This window comes from Spinacia oleracea, chromosome 1 (genome assembly GCF_020520425.1).
Source record: "Spinacia oleracea cultivar Varoflay chromosome 1, BTI_SOV_V1, whole genome shotgun sequence".
Taxonomy (NCBI): Eukaryota; Viridiplantae; Streptophyta; class Magnoliopsida; order Caryophyllales; family Amaranthaceae; genus Spinacia; species Spinacia oleracea.
The window spans coordinates 74,219,662-74,246,563 of NC_079487.1; the positions used below are offsets into that span (position 1 = coordinate 74,219,662).

A 26,902-nucleotide genomic window follows, 5' to 3' on the forward strand; every position below is an offset into this window, starting at 1 on the left:
CTCGAAATACAATTAATCAATTCACAACTTCAATCAAGCAAGAATAAAAAGAAAGAATTCAAACTAGCAATAAAAGGAAATATAGCCATTCACAAAAAAAAAGAAATACCAATTTTTTTTTATTAAATGTATTGCATATAAATACAAATTAGGTTCCATATCTTCATAATGGAAATTTGAATAACATAATAAATATAATGACGGACTATTTCGAGAAAAATCTTCAAAGTTTATGAAATAAATTGAAAAATAAATCGAATCAATCTATATATCAAATATGGAAAACTAATTCTACGTTTGATGTATATTTAATCAATTTAATAAAAAAAAAGTAGGTACTGTAGTCAAATAGTTAACCATACAATTTATAACTTACGCTACATTATTAAAATATGGCATTTTTCTAAGGCATCTACCAACATTTCAATTGTCTAACATCATTATATATATGGGATTGTTCCTTATGGGATTCACTATATATAACTAGTCTTATATGCACGCGATGCGTGCGAATATAAAAAAGAAAATTTGATCCCCTTAAGCAAACATACTTTAAAATCAAGATTAAATCATCAATATTAATAAATAGCACAAAAGTTTCATAATTCTTTTGTTTTAACTTAAAAGAATTTTAAAAGGGAAAATATGTGAGCTTAAAGAAATAACATTTTTATGACACTGCGTCCAGACCCTTTTCTTTGTCACATATCCTTAGATAAGAACCTCCTAAAAATCACCTAATTTATAATGTTAATAGGATAACTATAATTATGCGTTATACTGCTATCACAAATTCGCAATCTCTTAAAATGAAAAAACCAGAACTTACCTTTCTTTTCGCCCATTAATCCTTGTGAAACACAACTAACAACCAAAAGGCAAATATATACTCCTAATCTATGTTGAATTACATTTTCCTAATCAGGCAAATATAGCTAATTGCAAAAGTTGTCTACCTTTCCAAACTCCAAAACATCTTACACCATTCTCAATTTCTCAATTGAAAATGAAAAGTCAATTTGATTATTTGAGAACATAAATTTTGAAATTAATGACAACAATTACCCACCACGTTGTAAGAGTACTTTAAGCTACACTTCTTCTCTCTCCATCAATGGAATGAGCCAACCCAAAACCGCAATCAATAAATCAATAATGTGTTGTTCTTGACGTCGACGTCGACGCCGTCGGGATCTTTTGGGTCACGATAGTGCCTAAATGAATAAGTCAGCTTTGTAATTGTGATCAACAATTATAGGGGGAGGGTATTATTGTATTTTTGTAAGTGGACATAAAAAGTAATGTTACTAAAATGTCCTCATGAGCTGGCTTATATAATAGAGATATAGATGTTATATACTTGATTTATTAATTTCATAACTACTCTCCATTCGTGTTATTACCATTATAATATATTGGGTAAATATTTTAATCTAATGCACTATTTTATTTACTTTGTAATTTTAAAAAATATAGTGCATTAGAAGTGGCCCATACTAGTCTTTTCTTATAAAAGATATACAATTACACAGAGTTGACTTTTGTCAAAGAGTGTTGACATTAAAGCAACATGTTGCTTAAACTAATGTTGAAATTTTAAAATGACATATTAATGCAAACCAACGATGAATTAAGAATTATGGACCAAATTAATAACTTGTTCGGAAAAAAGAACAAGTAAATGATAAGGAGTTTAAAGTGAATTATCAACGGCCAATTTTATCTCTAATTAAATTAAAGCAAATATCCTGTATCAAGTTCACTGATCGAAGCATGATTTTTTGGAATAATACTCTACAATCAATGTCCGCTTCTCTAAAGATCATTAGCCGTAGATCTTAGCTGATTAGCTAGTTCAATTATGATGAAAATATTTTGCCGGAGACCTTTTCTGATTAGCTAGTTCAATTACTATTAATTTGGTTGAACAAAAAAGGTCATGAATTATGTTAGTATCATTTAAGACTTTTAAGTGTTTTAACCACCACTACAGTGAAACAATTTAAGACTCAAAAGTAATCAAAATGACAAAAGACATTCTTGGCAAAAGAGTTGAATAAAAACAGCCAAACTATATCACACAATCCCGATGATCAAATAAGGAACAATCCCATATGCAACTAACTCTTATAACCAAGACCTAGTATATATATATATATATATACCTGAAATTCTAGGAGTAACATTCAACACAAAACAAATACATTCTTTAAGATAAAAGGCAAAACAGAAGAAAGAGTTGAAAGTAATGAATTCCCTAGCAAAATTAGTTGTTTGTGTCCTGGCAATGAGTTCCCTGATGTTGTCAGTGATCTGTGCTGATCCAATGCCTGAATGTTATGTGGACTGTGGAAGCGACATCGTTGGCTGTGCAGGAAAGTGTATCGTCGAGGCTTCACCAGACGTACTCCAATGTATTTCTTCCTGTGGACAAACAAACCTTAAATGTTTGGCCAAATGCACAGGAGATGACCTACCAAGTCCTCCTGCTGCTACCCCTGTAAGCTATTATTAGCCATATATATATATTCTTCATAAACAGTGGGGATACAATAATGGGTTCATTTATTTAAGGATGTCCCTCTCCTCATTGTACCTCGTAAATAAAACAGTGGAAATAAAGTAAAATTGTTGCTATTTGAACATTTTAAGGATTGCATCAAAATAAATGTAATCTGTACACATAGGATACTGGCAGAAACTGATCAATGATCATGTAAATACACACAAGAAAAGTTTTACGATAACCAAGAGAAGCTAAATGTACTAAAGGTAACTATCAACATCCACCAATCTAAATCCTAATTAACACACTTGACCCAAGGTTGGATACCGCCTATATCGATCACTCTCCTTTCTGGCTCTCAATAGACCCAAAAACAAGTATACTAATATCATCATACAAAGTCAAATATTTACAGTACACACATGTACAAAATAAGGCTGATTACATTGTTTTAGCTACTTTTACCAAACTAGCTACTTTTACAATTTTATTTACTAAAATGACTACTTTTAAAATCTATTTCTCAAACTAGCTACTACGTATAATTTATTTACCAAAATGACTATTTTCATTTTGTGACAAAAACAATTAAACTGGTTTGGTTTGGTGCTTTTTTTAATATAGTTAACCGGTATTTTGGGGGGTTTATCTTTTATTTTTGTCTACTTTATACTCCGAATTAATTTTTCTTTTGAATTTGCCCATAAATAATATAAAATGTTGCTCGTGATGGTTTAATTTTGATACATACACGATACATCATAGTAATACTTTAAGTTCATTTTTTTACCCATTTTAATATTTTAATTACGTTTACTTTTTGACAACATAAATTCCAATGGTTGGCAAATTTTTATTATGCATGCTTGTTATGACACATTATCTTCTCAAGTTACACAATTGCTACATATTTCTTGCTCCAATGATAAGTTAATTATTAATTAATTATTTTAATTAATTTTTATTCAATTCATAGTTTCACTTAATAATGAGATATTACAGTAATTTAAAAAATAAAAAATTACAATTGGCTATAGTAAGATAGTGGTCCGACTTGTAGGGATAATAGACGTAAAAATTTGCACTGTTAGACGCCTTTATTGCACGCGTTACTCTTCTCCTTCACGTCACTTCCACGCACACGGTTATAGATTATGTTAAATTCTTGGTTGATCGAGTTTTCCAAGCAAATTTGTTTAACACAACGAATTCGCGTATCTAATATCACTACAAAATAAAGTCATTTTAGCAACACTTCAAATTTGTTGCTATTTTGAAGAAATCCGTTTCTAAGTCTAGTTAGCAACGGATTGGAAACGAAAAATAATGGTTACTAAAACGCTGGTTGCCATATGATATTAGCAACTAAATCCCAAATTATTTTGTTGCCATTTTGCATCCATGGAATATGGTTTCCATATTGGTTACCATTGCCAGGAATACGTTGAATACGTTGCCAGCCCTAGCAACGGATTCTTTACTTTGGTTGCTACAAATAGCAACGAACTATTAACAAACCGTTGCCACATCTAGCAACAACTTATTAACATTGGTTGCTAAAAATAACAACGAATTAATAACATTAGTTTCTAAAAAAAGGGCAACGAATATTTATTTTAGTTTCTAATAGGAGAAACAAATTATTTATTTGGTTGCTAATAGTAGCAACAAATAATTTTTTTTTGGTTGCTAACAATGGCAACAAATTTATTTATTTGGTTGCTAACATTAGCTACAAATTATTTATTTATGTTGTAAATAATGGCAACAAATTATATATTTGGTTGCTAACATTAGCTATTAAACTAGCAACAAAATTTGCACTGGATATTTTTTGGTTGCCAAACCTAGCAACAAAATATTTTTTCTATTGCTTTATTTACTGCTCTATTTTCAAATTCTGAAATAAATTCAAATCAAATTTATTGATGCAATATTTACAACAACGAATAAATAATAAAAACTTTCATTAAAAATCAATTCAAACCCTACAAAACAAGTTTCATCCCAACAAAATTGCATAGATATGCAATATATAACCTGTAATCCCCTAAATATAAGAATTGTTTACCTGCTTTCACTAGAAAAAAAAAAAAAACTCTACGCAAAACTAATTGTCCAAATGTGTTTCAATCAACAAGCGAAAAATAACACAAAGCAAAGCAATTTCTTCTGATAATCAGCATTCAAGATTGGCGCAAAATGACATTTTCAGTTAGGAAAAGAATCTGAGCTTGCATAGCCTTCATAGCATCTGTTGTTTCTTTAAGCTGTTTTGTTGTTTCATCAAGCTTTTTTTCTGTTTCACTGAGCTTCGTTGTTGTTTCAACTAGGACTACCTTTGTTTCTTCAATCTCCTTTGCTTGTTCCAAATTTTTCGAAGAGAGTTGTTCAACATTACTTGTCAAATTAGTCACTAGCTCATTCCGCACTTTCTTTAAACTTGGGTCGTTGTTTGGTTTCACATAAAAGTTGTCAGTAGCATTTCCAAGACCATACACTCTCCCATTCTTCCATCCACCTAAGGCTTCCAAAAACAACTCGTTCTCTGTTTTAGGATTCTCGTCCTCCAAGTTGGTAGATTTCTTGCTTTGAAAATCAGTCTGCCAAAAAGGTGAAAATATGTAATTTAGACTTATCATTTTCTGTCACAAAGGCATATGTGCATTAAATTAAATAAGTAGGAACTCACCCAAACTTTTCGTGACGTCTCGTCCACGAATTCACCATTCTCTTTAGCATGGCCTTTGTAATACACCTCGGATGGAGTAGGCGGACGCAACAACTTTTTCTCCTGGTCATTTCAAGAAAATCATATAAATATACATGTTTTCAGGAAGTTGATCTGCCAATTTGACAATCATCTCAAATTGTAGTCAGATATCTTATATGAAACAGGAAAGAAAAGAATTTATATAACACACTAGGATAACTCCATGGTATTTTATTTGGTTTCAAGCTGAGCAGCTGAGAATAAGTTAAAGGCAGAAGAAAATTATATGAATACAATCAAGTATACACAAGCCTACTGATAGGCTTGCTACTTCAGATTCATAGCCTAGCCTATCTGCCTCATAGCTCTAGCACTTCAGATTCATAGCTCATATTATAACTGATTGCAGGGGACACTCGTTTAAGGGATGCAAACAAACAAACTTGTTGATCTAATGGCTATAAATGCGAGAGTAGAGAATACAGAGCAGAATGTAACAATTATATGTCAGCAGCCACGTTTTTATTGTATAACACTTTATCGCAGATCTGAGGATTAAGCGAATTGTGAGCAGTTCTTAGACATTAAGCATTCCCCAGATGACAAAGAATAATAACACATTCATGATGAGGAAAAAAATTAGAGAAAGTTTGTCCATTTGTCATCAGTTTGGCAGTTATGTTCTGGATGCACAGATTTGATGGAGACATACAATTTACAGCAGTGATGATACCAACAATGAATCACAATAAATTTCAAAGAGGCCTCGGTGCTTAGCCTCGTGAGGAATTCCAAAGGGATCAATGAGCTCATCATTTACAACCTGATGTTAGAGGATAAGGTATGAACGCAACCATATTCGCAGAAAGAAGAGATGTAATTAACAATATTTATATGCATTAACATTTACTTGCACTTTGTATTTAGAGTACAGTATGCTGATAAAATAAGTGATCCGCACCAAAGATACTATTAACATGAAAAGATAGAAATTCAGTAGGCATGACAAAATAGGATAAGCTGAAATGTGGAGCACTAAAGAGTTCTCCTGGTCTGATATCCCATGTATAGAAAATCTAATCATAGATGGCATGTTGTCAGCAAATGCTGTTGCCTTCTGTCGCTGCTTTTAGAAGACTCTTCAATGATTTTCCTGATATATCCTGATCTGTAGGAAGTTTCTCCAAGTCTGAGATTTACATGAGTGGTACTGATCTTAACACTAATAAGATTTACATGAGTGGTATTAATCTTGACACTAATGATCATCTTCACAATCTTATTAGTTATACTAAGGTGATTTGCATGTGTTTTCAGCCATTTTCTTCCAGATCCCTAAAGCTGTTTTGCACCAGATAAATTGTTACAGTCTGGTCGCTGGTTCTACTCATACTTAAAAGTTAGTTCCCTATTAGCTAGGTCAGGTAACTCAACCAATCAAATATAGTGGCCTTAATTTCAAGAGCGTACCCGTGTGGAACAACGTGTACTCTTTCCTAGCTCATATGATTACTGTGGGTCTGTGGCCCTGTGGATGTAAACCAGGTTTGAAAGCACTTGGTGCAAAGGCAAGTATCTTGATCTGTTTGGCTGAAGGAAATAATGCCCTTGGTCCAAGTATGCATTCAATGTTAAGTCTAATAAATGCGGTTCAGTATTAACTAACAAGTTAATAATTCAGTGAGATCAAGTGAGCTGAATGCCTAGCTAGAGGCCGCTTCAGTTCAAGTGGAATTAATGATATTAATCCACAGCTTACTCTTGACTGAACCCGTAGGGTCACACAAATAGTACGTAAACGGATCAAGTATTTAATGGCATTAAATACTCCATCTATGGATATTCGGAATCGACGGATCTTGGTTTCAGTGGGAGCTGAGATCGTCACAGGCAAGAAAAGAATACTCCGGAAACGATGATATTGCCGGAAACGGAAATATGGATCGTATCGGAAATATAAATATTATCCAAGTCGTAGATGTTGCCGGAAACGGAAACATGGTACGTATCGGAAAATATTATCGGAAATGGAAATATTGCCGGAATCGGAAATATTGCCGGAAACGGAAATATTGTCAGAATCGGAAATATTATCGAAATCGGAAAATAATTCCGGAAACGGAAATATTCAATATTTGTTCGAAACGGAAATTAATTCCGGAATCGGAAATATTAAATATTGTTCGTATCGGAAATGAATTCCGGAATCGAGAATTTAATCGGAAGCGTATCGTACGAATTAGCATCGGACGAGGCCTGCCAGACGAAGGCCCAGAACGAAGTCGGGCCATCGCCCAGCAAGCCAAGCGCAACAACCACACGCCAAGCATACGACCAGGCCCAGCGCAAAAGCCAGGCCCAGCCGTAGCTTGGGCGCGCGCGCGGACAAGGCTGCGACAGTGGGCCTTGCGCTGTGCGCTCGGCGTGGGCCGCAAGGCCTGCGTACGGGCGTGCGGTGCTTGTGCGCCACTCGTGTGTGTTACTCGGAATCCTAAGGCTACCGGGATTCGTAATATGATTAAATCTAATCCTAATAGATAAACCTTGTTTAAATTAGAATCCTAGTAGGGTTATAATTAAATAGATTTGTATTCTAATAGGATTATAATTCATTTCCATAAACTCTATAAATAAGTGCCTAGGGTCACATATTTACAACGAGTTTTTAAGTATTCAAAGTGAGTTTTTGAGAGAAAAATTCATTCACACATTTGCCTAAAAGTGCCGAAAATAATAGTACCTTAAGGGCGATTCTAGTTGGTCAATCTTAAGGCGGATCCGGACGTGCTGTGGACTATCTACGGAGGGACGACACTTGGAGCCCTAAAGACTTGTTCTTGTTCGGTTCGGGCGCAGCTAGGGAAGGCACGCAACAAAGAGTATGCATCTAAACTGTGCTAAATGATTATGTGTAAATAATATGTATTCCTGGCTTAATGGTTGTTTCCGCATGATTTATGAATTGTCATATGTATCATAACCTAACAGTGGTATCACGAGCCTCTTATTATTTTCATAATCTAAATTGCATGAACATGGTTAAATATTACAAATTTGCAAGAAATAAAAGGGGTGATTAATTTTCGTAATTGTTAATTAATTGCAAATTGCGTTTATTTAATTATACGTACGCGTTTTTCGGCAGTTTCTTCGTTACTCATCCAAATCGAGTGATTTTTGTGTCAATTCCGCATGTAAAAGGCATTCTAAAATTTTGACAAAAACATTATTTTTCTGCCGAACCCAGAATTCTCAAATTCGAAGCCTAACTATGACTTTTCGAAGGTTTTAGTTTTTCGAATGCAAAATTTCGTAAATTTAAGATGTTAAATTAAATATTTGCGATTCTTGTTGATAAATCTTGAATTTTTGATTGACCTACTGTATATGTTTAACAAGTTTGAATGCCTAGCCTTGTTAATTATGCAATCTAATTTGTAATTATGATTAATTTGTTGAAAATTAGAATAATTTAGAATTAATTCGATTTTCATAATTAATTATAATTTAATTAGATACCTATGATTAAAAACCACCATAAAAATTGTAAATTTATGATAAATTTTAAATTTTTATGACCTAGGCTTGAATCCATGTTAATCGGAAATCAATTGAATAATAAATTTTCGATTTTTCGCCCTAAAATTATGAAATTAATATTATTTATTAATTTGTCATTAATTTTAAATATAAATTTTTTAAATTTTATGCGATTCATTCATATAACTTGCACGCACAAAGCAATGGATGCTACGTGTTACCCTTAAGGGGTGTTGTATAGTGCGGACATGTGACGACGAGCAAGGGAGCTCGTCGCCCATGCGGCACGAATGCAATGAGCAAGGCCATGGTGCACGAGCACAAGGCAGCAGCCCTGCCTTGTGTCATGGGCTATGAGCAGTGGACGAATGGGCATGGGCGAAGGCAAGGCACGGCAGTCGCGTGTGGGCAGCAAGCGAGCTGCGCCACAACGCGCACTGCCTCGCACAAGCGCGCGCAGCCTCGCGCGCAGCGAGCGCAAGTTCGCGTGCCACTAGTGCTGCGCCCAGCGTCGATGCCTCGCGCAGCGAGCGCTGGCTCGCACAAAGCAAGCGCTGGCGAGCGCGCGCAGCGAGCGCTGGCGAGCATGCAACGAGCGCTGGCGAGCGAACGCAGCAAGCGATGGCTCGCGTGCATCGAGCGCTGGCGCGCGCGCAGCGAGCACAAGCTCGCGTGGAGCCTTGCGAAGGATAGCAGCAGCAGCTATGCGACGCAGCGCATGGGCTGCGCGCACATGGCCAGCGATGGCTGTGTGCGTGTGGCCCATGGGCGTACGTTGCGTGGGGTTGTTGCGTTACGATTAGATCGTTTTGAAATTTTAGTTTGAAATTTTCAGTTTACGTAATTTTATTTAATTTTAAAATTAATAATTTAAATTATTTTCTTGGATTTTAATTTTGAATATTGTAATTATAATAAATTTTATTTATTCTAATTATTTTACTAAAATTAAAATCATGAATTAATTTAAATACAACTGAAATTAAATTAAACTTTTTGGATTCAATTATAAATTTATATGAGCTTTAAATTTTAATTAAATTTGTATGTTTCCGGTTAGACTAGAAATACATTTTTTATGTTTAAAATTAGTAAAGCATATGAATTTATTGGTTTGAGTGGGAGCCCTTTTAGTCATAAATTCTTGATTAGGTCTACAAATCCTTAAGGTTAAAACAACTTGATTAGAATTAATAAGGACTGAATAATTGGTAGATTATTGGTGCCCTTGATTAATTGCTGCAAATGTTTACGTGATGCATAATGTGTTTTACTAACCAGCTATGTGGGCCATTCATGATAATGAATGGGTGAATGGTATATATTGTATATGTACTGTTTTGCAGGTTATGAAGTGACTAGTATGGCCCAAATAGGATAGAAAATATGGTCTGCGTACCATTAATTTGAATGTAATTGGTCTAAAGTACCAAAGTTGTTTTTCAATTCAAATATGGTCTGCGTACCATCAAATAGTTGTAATTAGTTTTAATTATAGCTTATCCTATTTGAAGAAAATGGTGCCTCCCACGGAGATTTTCAAGACGGACTTTGAAGTTAAAGCTTCAAGATGAAGTCGGGCCATACTAGATCACATTTATCTTATGCATGTTTTAAGTTATTTATTGCTTTTAAATATGTCTTAAAATGCATGAGATCAAAAGCTTGATTATGTTGCATGATTAAGGATTTTAGTTCACTTAAAATCTAACCAATATAGTAAGAGCCTTAAGTTCCAAACTTAAAAAATTGAGTTATAAGGTGCCATTCCAAAATATACACTTGCTTGGATATCCTTTACATCAATATAGTAATAGTTTTCGCTCAGCGAGGTGTTACTTATTGGTCCTAAAGGGGCAAGGTACACAAATAATTGTGAGTACATGTTAGTTTTGGTGAAACTCAACGATATAAGTAAGGAGTCCTTTTATGTCGTGGCAAATTCGATAGGTTTACCTAATAAGTTCTTAGACGTACCTATCAACCAAGAATAGTTTCTAGACTATTAGCAAAAGGCTTTTGCTTACCTAAGATGTTTTAGGATTAAGTCGACAAACTGTGCTTAGTTCTTCAATGATTTTAGGATCTTGGAATCATTTTATTCACACCTGCCGGAACACATAACTTGAATAAAATTCTTAATAAACATTGAATTATGCATGTATGCTAGAATTTAAGTTTATGAAGAGAAAATGTGAATGGTTATTTATTTGTTTATTCTTTTCAATTGTAGTTTTTAATATGGCAAACAACAATTCATTCAACATTCGATCAATTCTCGAAAAGGAGAAGTTGAACGGGAAAAACTTCCTTGACTGGCAAAGGAACTTGCAAATAGTTCTTATGCAGGAAGAAAAGGAGTATGTCCTAGAAGAGGCGATGCCCGAAGCCGCAGGCGACGGGGTCACTCAGGTAGCCCTCAATCGTTGGATTAATGCCAACAAGGATGTGAAATGTCTAATGCTCGCCACCATGAGTGCGGATCTGCAGAAAACGTTCATCAACTCAGATGCTTTCACAATCATCAGTGAGTTGAAGAACATGTTCCAAGATCTGGCTCGAGTCGAAAGATTCGAGACTCATAGGCAAATTCTTGAGACCAAGCTTAAGAAAGGCGAGCCCGTAAGTCCACATGTTCTCAAAATGATTGGACTCATTGAGAATATGAGTCGGCTGGATCAGCAATTTTCTCAGGAAATGGCTATAGACACCATCCTCCATTCTCTTCATAGCGGGTATGATCAGTTCAAAATGAACTACAGTATGAATAGTCTGGACAAAACTCTCACTGAGCTTCACGGTATGCTGAAGACCGCTGAAAAGACGCTCAAAAGTGATAAGCAGGATGTGCTTATGGTGCGTGGGGGCAAGTTCAAGAAATCTGGAAAGAAGAGGAATGCTAAGAAAGGTGGCAACAAGGCCAGCCCAACTAAGCAAACTGGCGCCAAATCTGTAAAGAGGAAGGTCAGTCAACCCACTTCTGAATCCGAATGCTTCTACTGCAAGAAGAAGGGGCATTGGAAGAGAGATTGCTTGAAGCTAAAGGAAGATCAGAAGAACGGAACAGTCGTTCCATCTTCAGGTATTTTCGTTATAGACTGTATACTTGCTAATTCAACTTCTTGGGTATTAGATACAGGATGTGGCTCACACTTATGTTCCAATCCACAGGGACTAAGAAGAAGTAGAAAGTTAAGCAAGGGTGAAGTCGACCTACGAGTGGGAAATGGAGCACGGATTGCTGCATTAGCTGTAGGAACTTACTATTTGTCGTTGCCCTCCGGGCTAGTTTTGGAACTGGAAGAATGTTTCCATGTTCCAAGTCTTACTAAAAACATCATTTCAGTTTCTTGCTTAGATGCTAAGGGATTTTCCTTTTTAATAAAAGACAATAGTTGTTCGTTTTATTTTAAAGAGATGTTTTATGGATCTGCTAGATTAGTCAATGGACTTTATTTATTAGATCACGACAAACAAGTATATAACATAAATACCAAAAAGGCCAAAAAGGATGATTCAGATCTCACCTATCTGTGGCATTGTCGATTAGGCCATATAAACTTGAAACGCTTAGAAAGACTTCAAAAGGAAGGAATTCTAGAACCATTTTACTTAGAGGATTATGGTAAATGCGAATCATGTTTGCTTGGCAAAATGACAAAGCAACCTTTCTCTAAAGTTGGAGAAAGAGCAAATGAACTATTGGGTTTAATCCATACAGATGTATGTGGACCAATGAGTACAAATGCTAGAGGTGGTTTCAGCTACTTTATCACTTTCACTGATGACTTCAGTAGATATGGTTATGTCTACCTAATGAAGCATAAGTCTGAATCCTTTGACAAATTCAAGGAATTTCAGAGTGAAGTAGAGAATCAATTAGGCAAGAAGATTAAGGCACTGCGGTCTGATAGAGGCGGTGAATATCTGAGCTATGAATTTGATGACCATCTGAAAGAATGTGGAATTCTATCAGAATTGACTCCTCCTGGAATACCACAATGGAACGGTGTGTCGGAACGGAGGAACAGAACCTTGCTAGACATGGTCAGGTCAATGATGGGTCAGGCCAAACTTCCATTAGAATTTTGGGGACATGCACTCAATACAGCTGCACTCACTATAAATAAAGCTCCGTCTAAAGCTGTCGAAAAGACTCCATACGAATTATGGTTTGGAAAGCCTCCAAATGTGTCTTTTCTTAAGATTTGGGGATGTGAAGTATACGTCAAACGATTAATTTCAGACAAACTTCATCCAAAATCTGACAAATGTATCCTTGTGGGCTATCCAAAGGAAACAAAGGGGTATTACTTCTACAATACATCTGAGAACAAGGTGTTTGTTGCTCGAGATGGTGTCTTTTTGGAGAAAGATCACATTTCCAAAATGACAAGTGGGAGAAAAGTAGACCTCGAAGAAATTCGAGACGAACAACAAACTCTAGAGAATGCTCAAGATGACATTCAGGATGAAACTCAAAGATCTTTAGAAGAATCTGGTGAGAATCATGGTCAATCTAGAAATGTTACCCCGCGTAGATCGCAAAGATATAGATCTCAACCGGAAAGGTACTTAGGTATTTTGACGAACGAGAGCTATGACGTTCTATTACTTGAAAGTGATGAACCTGCGACTTACAAACAAGCTATGACGAGCCCTAGCTCCAAGCAATGGCAAGAAGCCATGCAATCTGAATTAGACTCCATGTCTGAAAACCAAGTATGGGATTTGGTCGATTTGCCAGATGGCTACCAAGCCATTGGAAGCAAATGGGTTTTCAAACTGAAAAAGGACAAGGATGGGAAACTTGAAGTTTTCAAAGCTAGATTGGTTGCAAAAGGTTACAGGCAAGTCCACGGTGTGGATTACGATGAAACCTTTTCACCAGTTGCAATGCTAAAGTCTATTTGGATAATGTTAGCAATCGCTGCATATTACGATTACGAAATATGGCAGATGGATGTCAAAACTGCTTTCTTAAACGGCGTTTTAACAGAAACTGTGTTTATGACACAGCCTGAAGGTTTTGAGGATCCAAAGAATGCTAAAAAGGTATACAAGCTAAAGAAGTCAATCTACAGGTTGAAGCAGGCATCCAGGAGCTGGAATATACGTTTTGATGAAGCAGTCAGTGACTTTGGTTTCATCAAGAACACAGACGAATCTTGTGTATACAAGAAGGTCAGTGGGAGCAAAATTTCTTTCCTAGTATTATATGTCGACGACATATTACTTATCGGGAATGACATTCCTATGTTGAACTCTGTCAAGATTTGGCTTGGGAAATGTTTTTCGATGAAAGATCTAGGAGAAGCAAAGTACATATTGGGCATCAAGATTTACAGAGATAGATCTAAAAGGATGATTGGACTTAGTCAAAGCACTTATATCAATAAGGTGCTTGATAGGTTCAAGATGGCGGACTCCAAGCAAGGCTACCTACCCATGTCTCATGGAATGACTCTAAGCAAGAATCAGTGCCCAAAAACACTTGATGAGCGTAGACGAATGAATGGGATTCCATATGCATCATTGATTGGTTCAATAATGTATGCTATGATATGTACACGCCCGGATGTTGCGTACGCACTCAGTGCTACGAGCAGATACCAGTCAGACCCAGGAAAGGCGCATTGGACTGCTGCCAAGAATATTCTGAAGTACCTTAAAAGGCACAAAGATGACTTCCTGGTCTATGGGGGAGATGATGAATTAATTGTTAAAGGCTATACGGACGTAAGTTTCCAAACCGACAAAGATGATTTCAGATCACAGTCTGGGTTTGTCTTCTGCCTCAACGGAGGAGCAGTAAGCTGGAAAAGTGCTAAGCAAAGCACCATTGCGGATTCTACAACTGAAGCGGAGTACATTGCTGCACATGAAGCAGCAAAGGAAGCTATATGGCTAAGGAAGTTCATAGGTGAACTTGGTGTAGTCCCCTCCATTAAAGGACCAATAGCCCTGTATTGTGATAATAACGGAGCTATTGCACAGGCGAAGGAGCCTAGACACCACCAGAGAGTCAAGCATGTACTTCGTAGATTTCACCTTCTACGAGAGTTCGTTGAAAGAAAAGAAGTCGAGATAAGCAAAATTGGAACTGATGACAACATATCAGATCCATTGACTAAACCTCTGCCGCAGGCGAAGCACAACTCGCACACTGCAGCTATGGGAATCAAGCATATTGGAGAATGGCTTTGATGTCTCTGTTTAATGTTTTAAAGTTTTAGAGTTTAAATCTTTGTAAAACATTATTGGTTAATCATTCACAATAAATGAAAAGAATTCATTTTTCCATTTAATTTGTGGTTTATTAAATGATGAGTCCCTTCAATTTGACAAAATATTCAAGATAGACTGTCAGGACCAGTCCTGTGACTAAGAAATGTCTATCAAGTGAACTTGAATGTCAAAGGTTGAAAATGGTCCATAGTCGGAGTTTTCTATAAAATTGGACGCATAGAAAACGTTAGACGATTAGAATGCAAGATGACTAGTAGTTCTGTTTCTTGAACTATGTGGACATGGCAATGTCATAATCATTTGCATAGATACTTACTTTGGGAAGACTAGTATCGGACAAGACCTATGAAACTTTACTGTAAGAGATGAAAATCTGTGATAAGTAAATTTCATTAAAATTATTAGACACTAAATCCTCAATACCTGAGTGATTTGAGATTACTTGTTTGAGAACTGGTTGCTTTGACGTTGACCAACCGTCGCACCGTAAAAGGAGGCTATAAAGGCAACGCTCAGGTAATCACCTATCAAACGAAGTCTAATCTCAAGATCGAAAGATTGGGATTGTCCTCCCATAAATCGGGATGAGATGCTTAAAAGTTGTACAAGGCCACTCGGAGAGCTAGAAACTGTGAAATGCATGGCCGTGCTCGGATGAATCATAGGCTATGATTATCTGTTTATTTGATCAGTTGAACTCTGAAACCGAGGAACACCTCTGGACATAATAAGGATGACAACTCTTACCTTATGTTCAAGAGCAAGCATCGAGCGACAAAGGAAATAGGAAATGCACACTTGTCCCTAAGGACAAGTGGGAGACTGAAGGAAATAATGCCCTTGGTCCAAGTATGCATTCAATGTTAAGTCTAATAAATGCGGTTCAGTATTAATTAACAAGTTAATAATTCAGTGAGATCAAGTGAGCTGAATGCCTAGCTAGAGGCCGCTTCAGTTCAAGTGGAATTAATGATATTAATCCACAGCTTACTCTTGACTGAACCCGTAGGGTCACACAAGTAGTACGTAAACGGATCAAGTATTTAATGGCATTAAATACTCCATCTATGGATATTCGGAATCGACGGATCTTGGTTTCAGTGGGAGCTGAGATCGTCACAGGCAAGAAAAGAATACTCCGGAAACGATGATATTGCCGGAAACGGAAATATGGATCGTATCGGAAATATAAATATTATCCAAGTCGTAGATGTTTCCGGAAACGGAAACATGGTACGTATCGGAAAATATTATCGGAAATGGAAATATTGCCGGAATCGGAAATATTGCCGGAAACGGAAATATTGTCAGAATCGGAAATATTATCGAAATCGGAAAATAATTCCGGAAACGGAAATATTAAATATTTGTTCGAAACGGAAATTAATTCCGGAATCGGAAATATTAAATATTGTTCGTATCGGAAATGAATTCCGGAATCGAGAATTTAATCAGAAGCGTATCGTACGAATTAGCATCGGACGAGGCCTGCCAGACAAAGGCCCAGCACGAAGTCGGGCCATCGCCCAGCAAGCCAAGCGCAACAACCACACGCCAAACATACGACCAGGCCCAGCGCAAAAGCCAGGCCCAGCCGTAGCTTGGGCGCGCGCGCGGACAAGGCTGCGACAGTGGGCCTTGCGTTGTGCGCTCGGCGTGGGCCGCAAGGCCTGCGTACGGGCGTGCGGTGCTTGTGCGCCACTCGTGTGTGTTACTCGGAATCCTAAGGCTACCGGGATTCGTAATATGATTAAATCTAATCCTAATAGATAAACCTTGTTTAAATTAGAATCCTAGTAGGGTTATAATTAAATAGATTTGTATTCTAATAGGATTATAATTCCTTTCCATAAACTCTATAAATAAGTGCCTAGGGTCACATATTTACAACGAGTTTTTAAGTATTCAAAGTGAGTTTTTGAGAGAAAAATTCAGTCACACGTTTGCCTAAAAGTGCCGAAAATAATAGTACCTTAAGGGCGATTCTAGTTGGTCAATCTTAAGGCGGATCCGGACGTGCTGTGGACTATCTACGGAGGGACGACACTTGGAGTCCTAAAGACTTGTTCTTGTTCGGTTCGGGCGCAGCTAGGGAAGGCACGCAACAAAGAGTATGCATCTAAACTGTGCTAAATGATTATGTGTAAATAATATGTATTCCTGGCTTAATGGTTGTTTCCGCATGATTTATGAATTGTCATATGTATCATAACCTAACATTGGCAACTCAAAGTGTCAACATCCCACCATGGAACTAGGGATCTATTATAACCTAGAGATGAACTAATTCCTGCAGGGAGGGTGACTTGCAATTGCGGAGAAGGTGAATCTAGAATAAGGTGGTCCCATAACATTTCTTACGCCCAGACTGTAATCTCATACAGTGTTCCAACCGATGTTTTTCTGCTTACTCTTAAGAAGATGGTAATAACCCAATCACTCCATACCCACCACCACTCCCTCCCCCCTCCCCCCAAAAAACTAGCAGTTCAAGTATCAACTACACCTTGGAGCACATATAATCTCAATCTGATCACCTAGACTAAGCTGAACTTCAACATATATCGGGACCATTTCTGGAATTAGAGGAACCCTTCTTCGACGTCCTCAGGCCTACCCACTCTTCAAACCTAAATATTCTGTTTGTAAGGAAAGTTAGGATGAAAGGAAAATGTTTATAAGAAAGTTAGGATGAAAGGAAAAGTGTAATATAACAATAAAAAAAAAAGTAATGGATTTACTTTGGAAAAAGATTAGAGAAAGTAGCTAGTTGCTGTTAGTATTACAGTTAGATTATAACAATTATATATTTGTCCTCTCAGTGTTGGACGTATGTTACTTCTATCACTCAGAGTTTCGGAAAGGTTTTTGATAAATCCTCGATAAAACAATATAAATGGGGGTTTTCCATCTATGCATCTGTTAAAAACTGATTCTGCATAATAAACATTTCCTGTTAACACATAAACCTGACGAGAATAGTCTCTTGAGTTCATAACCATGGAATAAACAGATCAAAATCAGATTTATATATGATCATGTTTTTTCTTTGATGTAACAGGTGGATTTGGGTCTTATCTTTTGGGATTGAACAAGAAGACTTATGAGTTAGCAGGAGTTAACATGGAAGGGAATTCCCCAGCAAGCTATAAGGATTTGAAAGTTGGATGGATGACTGCTTATCTTTTTCTAGTCTGTTTTGTTGGTCTGTTTGTGTTGATCCCTTTAAGGAAGGTAAAAAGGGTGCATTTGTTTTTGGCTTAACAGGAGTTAGCAGGAGTTAACATGAGTAAAGGAGATGCTTGGAAACTCTAAATCTTTCGGCAGTATGGTGGTTGGCGTGTTTTGATTTCATAGAATAACAAGGAAACGTTACAGACTTGACTTGAGATGCAAGTAGGCACTGAATTGAGATGCGAGTAGGCACTGAATACTGAAATATTGATAGAATCAGGCAGTGGATCAAGCACTGAATCAAGAAGTGGATGATTTGACTTTACGACATATAAACCAACAATCAGAAAAATGACTAGAAAGATTCACAAATCATCCCAAATCACATGAATTCAATTTCCTATACATGAAGAAAATAGGTCCATGTTTAAACAGGAGGGGAAGAATACGGACACCACATACTGCAGTCAGAATTCCAAAACAACCTACTTGTCAATTGTACTAGTAGACTAATATGAAAATATAATAAGTTTAATAAGAAAAATGAGACGGATGTACACAATAATCTGAATGTTCTGTAGATAGTCTCGCTTGAAAGCGTCTTTCTAAGAATTATGAAAAAGTTAGTTATGGGAGATTTTAAGTTTTGCATTCAACTGATCAGTGGAACTGCTGTAAGTAACTAACTAGCCTATAATGTCTTAGCTAAGCCCAAAGGTAAAGTGGAGAAAATTTAACTAAGGACCCTAAAATTCAAATGAAAGAAACAAAGTAGGCTCCTGTACATTCCCGTAAACTATCAGAGAATGCAACTGATAGTAATTATGATGATGATGATGAACACAACAACAATAACAGTAGTAGTAGTCTTGTGAGGCAGGTATGACAGTACAGAGGCAAACAACTTAGAAAAATAACAGATCAGAAAGCAGCAGCACATCCAGCATGGTCAACATTGGCCTTAACACACAAGTCAACATTTCAGGTAGAAACCAGTAGAACATTACTGAACACAGCAACAAACAAAACTAGATCAACAAACTGAGGTTCAGAACTTAGCAGAATGTGAATTTGAACACCAAACAGTAAATCTAAACACACATCATAAACTTAAGAAGATAGACTGATTCAGATTCCCGCACTCCCAAGCACATGCTCGAAAAAAGTTAACAACTGACCAACCAGCAATCCTAGCTCCAATGAACTTGTTACTTGCCACTCTATGGACTGTCTAATGCAAGTCTAATCTAACACACTAAACTTACAAATCCAGCAAGAATCTAAGCTCCAACATATTGGCAAGGCAAATTCGAATCCTAACAAAGTGCAACGATTTTCAGAGCACTGCTCAGCCAACTAAACACTTATTACAATTTCGCTTCTGAAAATCTAGTATTGAAATTAGCAACTGTAGACTAAAACCCAACTCAAATATCAAAAAAACAAACTATTGAACTAATTCTTCTAACCCCCTTAACTAGCAACCTTTTAATTGACCAGAAATATTGTCATGTGCAGGATGTTGTCACACCGCTGTCACACCCCAGCCTCCTACCAAACCCCAGCCTCCTACCAAACCCCAGCCAGTAAAAAGTTGCCCCCACAGACCTCTTCACGCAGGCTAAATCTTGGAACCTACTCAGATTAATGGTAGTGATATCATCAGGTTTCCATTTGGCAGTGTATCAACCCATCCATTAACACTAATTCAAACACACAACTTAGAAAATCAATTTAAAAAAACAGAGGAACACTCTAACTGAACTTAAATAAATAAATAAAGAAAAATGACTCAATTTTAATAATTAAGGATAAAATAAATACCTGGAAACCCACAATTAGCAAAGCAAGACTGGCCGGAATCCCGTATGATGCCACCCGACGATGACAAGGAAAAACAGGAAAATTAGTTGTTTAGAATTGAGATAAATTAAACTCGTTTACAGGTTTCTATCCAAAATCATTTGAGTTTAATAAATTCAGAATATCCCTTTTCCTAATTAAATTCAATCAAGAATCAATTCGTTCATCAATTGAAAGCTACCCTTTAAAATTTTAAAACCGATTAGACAGAGTAGATGAGGAAGAAGAAGAAGAGTTACGTACCTAATGACCGCCGGTTCCGGAAGTGTCCACGGCGACGTGAGAGAACGGGATGAGAAAGGAGAAGGCGGGGAGGAGCAATACGGTGAGTTTGTGTTTTTGGTGAATTGCAGACGGTGGTGAGAAACTCAAAGTGATTCCTAGGGCTTTGTGCCAGTTAGTTATTTCATCTCCCTTTTTTTTTGGAGTTTATCTTTTTAATAACTTAATGTTTTAGGCGGCAATTTTTTTGGAAATTCCGCCAAAATTAAAACTACCTAAAAAGTTATGTTTTTAAAATTTGTTTAAAAGATGGTAAAATAATATATTTTCAATGGCAATAAATAAAAAGATGGTAATTATTATAAGTTATATAAGTAAATTAGTTTTTTTTTTTTTTTTGAAGGGAAAGTAAATTAGTTTTCAATCACTAAAAATCAGTTTTAATAATAAAAAAGAATCTAGTCAAAATCAATAATTTCATGAACGGCTACCCAAGTTCAAAGTATAATTAAAAACAAGTTCAAATAAGTTTGCATAAATTCAAGTGAGTAATCGTTTGAAAAGATATGTAAGACTAAGTTTACCTAATAATATTTGAATTTTCATGTTTGAGATATTTGAATTTCATTTGTAAATATTGGTCACTATGAAAAACTAAGGACTCTAGATCAATCAAATGAATCATAATATTTTACATATAATTACTACGGTTTTATAAAGATAGTGTTTTGTTCATCTTACTAGGTAAGTCATATGGAGTAATTGCACAACATATATAATTTTATTTGTTTATTGCTAAAATTATAGTTATTACTCGGTTAACGTACACGTGTATAAATTTGATGTAAGGATGGTCTGTTTTAGTTATAGTTATAGATGTTTACTTAATTCATGAAAAGTAAGTTGAGATCGATAAGTTCTAATAATTTCAGATAAGTCTGATTAAGATAATTAATAAGGTGTGTTATATTCACCTTTTAACGTATCTGATTTTAAATGGACCTAATTAACATGCATAACCTATTAATCATAATTTATTAAGTTGTGATTTGTACTTGGTCGAATATTAGTCAAGCTCGAGAAGAATTTACAATTTAGCTACTCGATCAAAGTAGAAACTGGTACTATATATCGCACGGTAATTACAATAAGTAATTATATGTACTCCTTACACTCGTAGGTTCAATTCTCTACTGTTAAAAAATTAATACACTAAATCCAGATTTTATACTTTGTTATCGTTTTTCCCCTACAACTATATATGTTCGTTATCCATATATTTTCTGTAATGCTGCATAGTATGGAATATAAACTATGGAATATATATAAAATATGTATAAATTATGTTTCCACATGACTATAGACTTTATTTAACCTTTATTCATACAATTAAGAATTATTTAACCTTTATTTTATCTATTTTTATGATCACGAAAGAATATTACAATCACCAAGATCATTTACACACGTTGACCTTTGAATTCTTGCAGATAAGGCTAGTCAAACTTAATGAAATGAACACCTACTACTTTTAGGTAATTATCATAAAAATATATTTAATCACCAATATAATTTTCAATAGTAAAAAACAAGTTTGATGTCAATCTAACAAAAATGTAAGACCACTTGTTTCCCGTGACAATAAATCATATTGTCTATATATGAACGTTATTTTTGCATGTTGCTAAAACTGTTTTAATAGCTTTATAATTTTATCAACGAATTGACAACCAATATATAAAATTAAGATTTAAGGTAATTATAGAAGCAAACAATAAAAATTACTTGCCATAGGTTGTTGAAAACGGATTCAACGAACTTTTTGACTGTAACGAAATCTCCATATAATTTAGCAAAAAAATTTAAAATAAATTGTTTCTAATGGAAAAATTAAAAATCTTGTGTCATGTTAGCACCGGATAATAATACAGCTTGTTTTCAATGACAATATATCAAATCAAACATTTGTTTTCACATCGTATTGCTAAAACTATTTATTTTTTTTATCTTTTTTAAAAAATAAATCTGATTCCATGTTTTAGCAACAATAGTTAAGTGGTTGGTTTCTAATGACAACAAATCAAGTACTCGTTGCCATGTTTTGTTAGTAAATGGAAACAAATCAAAATTATGATGCCATCTCGCAACAAATAATAAAAATATTGTGTTTCCATTTGCAACAAAACAAATACATGTTTTCATAGTTGGTTGCTAAAATTGATTAGACGACGTTCCACGTCTGCGGAAATATATACACATAAAGTAGCAACAAATTTTAACATAACTTGTTTCTAATGGAAACAAAATAAAAATCTGATGCCATGTTAGCAACAAATAGTAAAACAACTTATTTTCAATGGCAACAAATCAAACATTTGTTTCCACATTGTGTTGCCAAAACTATTTTTTTTTAAATCTATTTAAAAAATATATAATTCCATATTTTAGCAACAAATACCAAAATGACTTGTTTCTAATGGCAACAAATCAAGTACTCGTTGCCATGTTTTGTTACTAAATGGAAACAAATCAAAACTATGATGCTATCTAGCAACAAATATTAAAAATAATTTGTTTCCATTCGCAACAAATCAAATATATGATGCCATCTAGCAATAAATAGTAAGAAAATTGGTTTCCAATGGCAACAAGTAGAAATGTCGTTGCTAACATTTGAACTTGGCAACTGAAAAAAAGAATTGGTTTCTATTTAGCAACATTATAAAACTCAGTTGCCAAACTTTGTTTCTAAAAGGCTCTCATTTTTGTAGTGAGATCGGATTAACAATATCCGCAACAACGGTTCAACTAATTTCTTTATATTTGTAATATTTGCGAGCAAGTCCTTTAAAAACTTTGAAGTTGCTAAGAGGCTAAAAATATAAGTAAATTGTCAATCGGTTCACTATTAAAAAAATTCAAATCAGTTCACTATGTAAAAAAATGAAACCGGTTCATTGGTTTTAAAAGCTCAAACCGGTTTATTGTTTTTTACTTGAAAGTAAAAAAAATAGCTACTTTTTTTTTTTTGAAACTAAAGAGTAGCTACTTTGGGAAATACAATTTAAAACTAGCCGTTTTGGTAAATAAAATTTTAAAAGTAGCTAGTTTGATAAAAGATCCATTTACAAGACCTTGACTAAATTTTCATATAATCATAGTGGGTTCGCTGCTAGATCTATGAGGCTCACAAATTTCCTTTTATCGATTATAAGACTTATCTTCAACACCATGACATCGTCTTTTCATCTTGTCTATCATATCTGCTAAATTATAGAGAATATATTATTTGATTTGTCTCATATTATTTGTGGGCATACGCCTCTATTTATATTACAAAGTAGATGGTTGTACACTTCGTAAGATTCTTAAGTCCTATAGACTTTTATCTCATATCATATACATAACTCTATCGATCTCATATGATATTCTATTATCTCGGATAACTACGATATCCTCAACAGAAACATGCACTATTTTCTGGTAATAGTTCAATTAGAAGCCATCCAAGAACATTCCCTACTATGAACAAATGCGCATTTTCAAAGCATGATTTTGTTGAAGGAAAAGCATGTACAAAAACCAATAATCATTGAGAAGTGGGAAGAACTTAGAACTCCAACATAGTTTTAGAATGATTCTTCTACTCCTAGTAATGAGTCAACAACAAAACACAGAATGCATGAATGGCAATGAGAGACTAAAACATTTGTCAAATAATTTTCTCACAGCTAGGTACAAGTGTCTGTAAAAGTTAAGCACACATGAATAAGTTTTTAGTTATTGCATTGGAATTCAAAATTATGTTCAACCAAACAACCACTATTGCAATGGAATGTCTATTGTGTATTGATATCATCACAGAGATAATAAGAACCAAAAATGGATAGATTGATTCTCTGGAAACGATCTACATAGATCGGTGTTGATCTTGACATGATTTATATAGATCGGTTCTGATCATAACATGTTTTATACATATCAGTTCTGGTATGGACATACAGGTTTTGATATACACATGATCTATTCAGGTCGATTTTGATCTGGACATATCATTTTTGGTCAGACATGATTTTTCCAAATCAGTTATAATCTGGACATGATCTGATCATAATATTTATGATCTGGACATATCGTTTCAGATCAGACATGATCTATATAGATTGATTATGATCTATACATATTGGTTTAATCTAAACATGATCTACACAGATCGGTTCTAATCCAGACATGATCTATATAGATTGGTTCTGATCAATAATAATAATAATAATAATAATAATAATAATAATAATAATAATAATAATAATAATAATAATAATATTGGGGCACAAGACGTACTCCAGGGCACAAGACATTGGGGCACGGGCAGCTGCCCACATTTTCAGCAGGATCGGGTTCGCCATCGCTAGAGGAGTGGGGGCCCAGATTGTATCTCGGCTCCCCTCCAACTTCATGTAGTTTACTTGATCTTTGTAGCTTGTTAAGCTTGTAACGTTTTATAATAATAATAATAATAATAATAATAATAAATAAATAAATAAATAAATAAATAAAAAGTAATATGATCTGAACTGAACTTATTTTTCCTAATCTGATCTGAATTGATCTGTCTGATCTAATTAAATGTGAAATAAATAATAAATTCATGAAATAAGGTGAACTAAACAGGACATGTGTTTGAGTTTGAGTAATTTAACATTTCAACTACGAAATACTACGTATCCTAAACCCTTCTAAAAGCAAGAAGATCCTCTTTGGAATAGTGACTTGACTACCTTACCCCTTAAATCCTTCTTTGAAAAAATCAAAATTCTCTTAGGAATAGTGTATTGACATATTTTTCCTTATACACTCCAATTACAATTAAGCCATTTGTTTACACACTTCTTTTGCCACTTTTGTTTAGTCACCTAATTTTGACTACCCTCCCTCTCTCCCAATAGTAAGTTTTTCCTCTATACTATACAGAATACAAATGCATCATCAATACGTTTATTAATGGCATACCTGATTCCATATACTCAAATGTTATAATTTTCAAATGAATGATAATATCACCAATGTCACAAAAATATAGATTTTTCATTCATTTTGTCAATGTCATATAAATATTATCAAGAAACTAAAAAATAATCCAATAATCACCAAAAAAAATTAATCTTAGTCCAGTGGGCAAGAGCATATCAGCGACAAATACCAAGGGAAAAAAATCCATCAAACAATGCAAACAATAAATTGGGGTTAAAGGGTTGAATATACACGTGAAAAGTCTATGTAAAACATCTCTAAGCTGATACGAATTTTCTACGGATATTTCATGAAATGCCCCCAAGTTTTGCCATAATTCACCAAACGCCCATCAAGTTTCAATAATTCATAAAATACCCCTCACAATTCGTACAAATACCCAACATACCCTTACTAATAACGGACCGTTAGTCTGCCGTTAGCCAAGTTTCCAATTCACCCAAATGCCCCTATTCTGAAACTTATTTCACCAAATGCCCCTATTGTGAAACTTATTTCACCAAATGCCCCAAACTTAAATATAGCTATTTTGATGTTTCAGCGACTAGTTTTTGTGTTTGAAAGGTAGCTGTTGGTCACGGTTGACTATAAAAGCCCATTTGCTGAATGGTTCTTGTAAGTTAGATGTTATTTTGATTTGCTTTGCTAATTTCATAAGATTTTTGTCATGAGTTTTCTTTCAAAATCATCATCCACACCCAATGATCGAGTCCACATATATTAGAGTACCTACCAAATTTTGTTATTGTGGTAGGAAATTTGTCATTCGAAGCTCTGATACAACACTCAATCCACAAAGGTTGTACTACAAGTGTGATCCTTGAAACAATCTGAGATGGTGCAAGGGAGTAGTTGAGCAAGAAAACAAGGGGCAACAACACGAAGGAAAATGCGGGGGAAGCTTAGACGAAGGAGAAAGTATTGAAAACAGGCGAAACAGTAAGATGCAAGAAGAATTGAAGTAAATGAAGAAGAAGCTAAAACAACAACAAAAAGTAGTCAAAGTTGTAATACAAATGGGGATATTGATGTTTGTAATTTTACTGTTTGTAATCATGAAGTAAACACAAGTAATGAGAAACAAATTCACATTTCATAAATAATTGATGTTGAATAATCTGCACAAAATACCAAACTGGGAAGCATTTCTGTTTTTAGCTTCACTTACAAAACATCTTTGCACCAACTACATTTAATGTTATTTTCTACTCAATGAATATGTGCAAGATCAAAACAAATGTTCAAAAAACTACCCCAAAAAGCATTAGCAGCTATCCAGAAGAGCTTGTGGAACACCACTTCAACCTCCATTCCTACCACAATAACAAAATTTGTTAGGTACCCTAATATATGTGGACTCATTGGGTGTGGAAGATGATTTTGAAAGAAAACTCATGACACAAATCTTATGAAATTAGCAAAGTAAAGTAAAATAACATCTAAAATACAAGAACCATTCAGCAAAGGGGTTTTATAGCCAACCATGACCAAGAACCTGTTTTCAAACACAAAAACTAGCCGTCGGAAATTCAGAATAGCTATATTTAAATTTGGAGCATTTGGTGAAATAAGTTTCATAATAGGGGCATTTGGTGAAATAAGTT

General features: G+C 35.0%; 1 protein-coding gene across 1 annotated transcript; it reads right to left on the reverse strand.

The window, feature by feature from the left end:
• Nucleotides 1-4,175: 4,175 nt before the first annotated feature.
• On the reverse strand, nucleotides 4,176-26,609 carry LOC130465440 (uncharacterized). The gene is made up of 5 exons (XM_056834194.1): nucleotides 26,552-26,609; nucleotides 20,289-20,412; nucleotides 20,007-20,034; nucleotides 5,199-5,300; nucleotides 4,176-5,109 (listed from the first exon to the last, which is right to left on the reverse strand). The coding sequence occupies exons 1-5, from the start codon at nucleotides 26,607-26,609 to the stop codon at nucleotides 4,693-4,695; spliced, it is 729 nt and encodes a 242-aa protein (XP_056690172.1). The 3' UTR covers nucleotides 4,176-4,692.
• Between the last annotated feature and the right edge of the window lie 293 nt (nucleotides 26,610-26,902).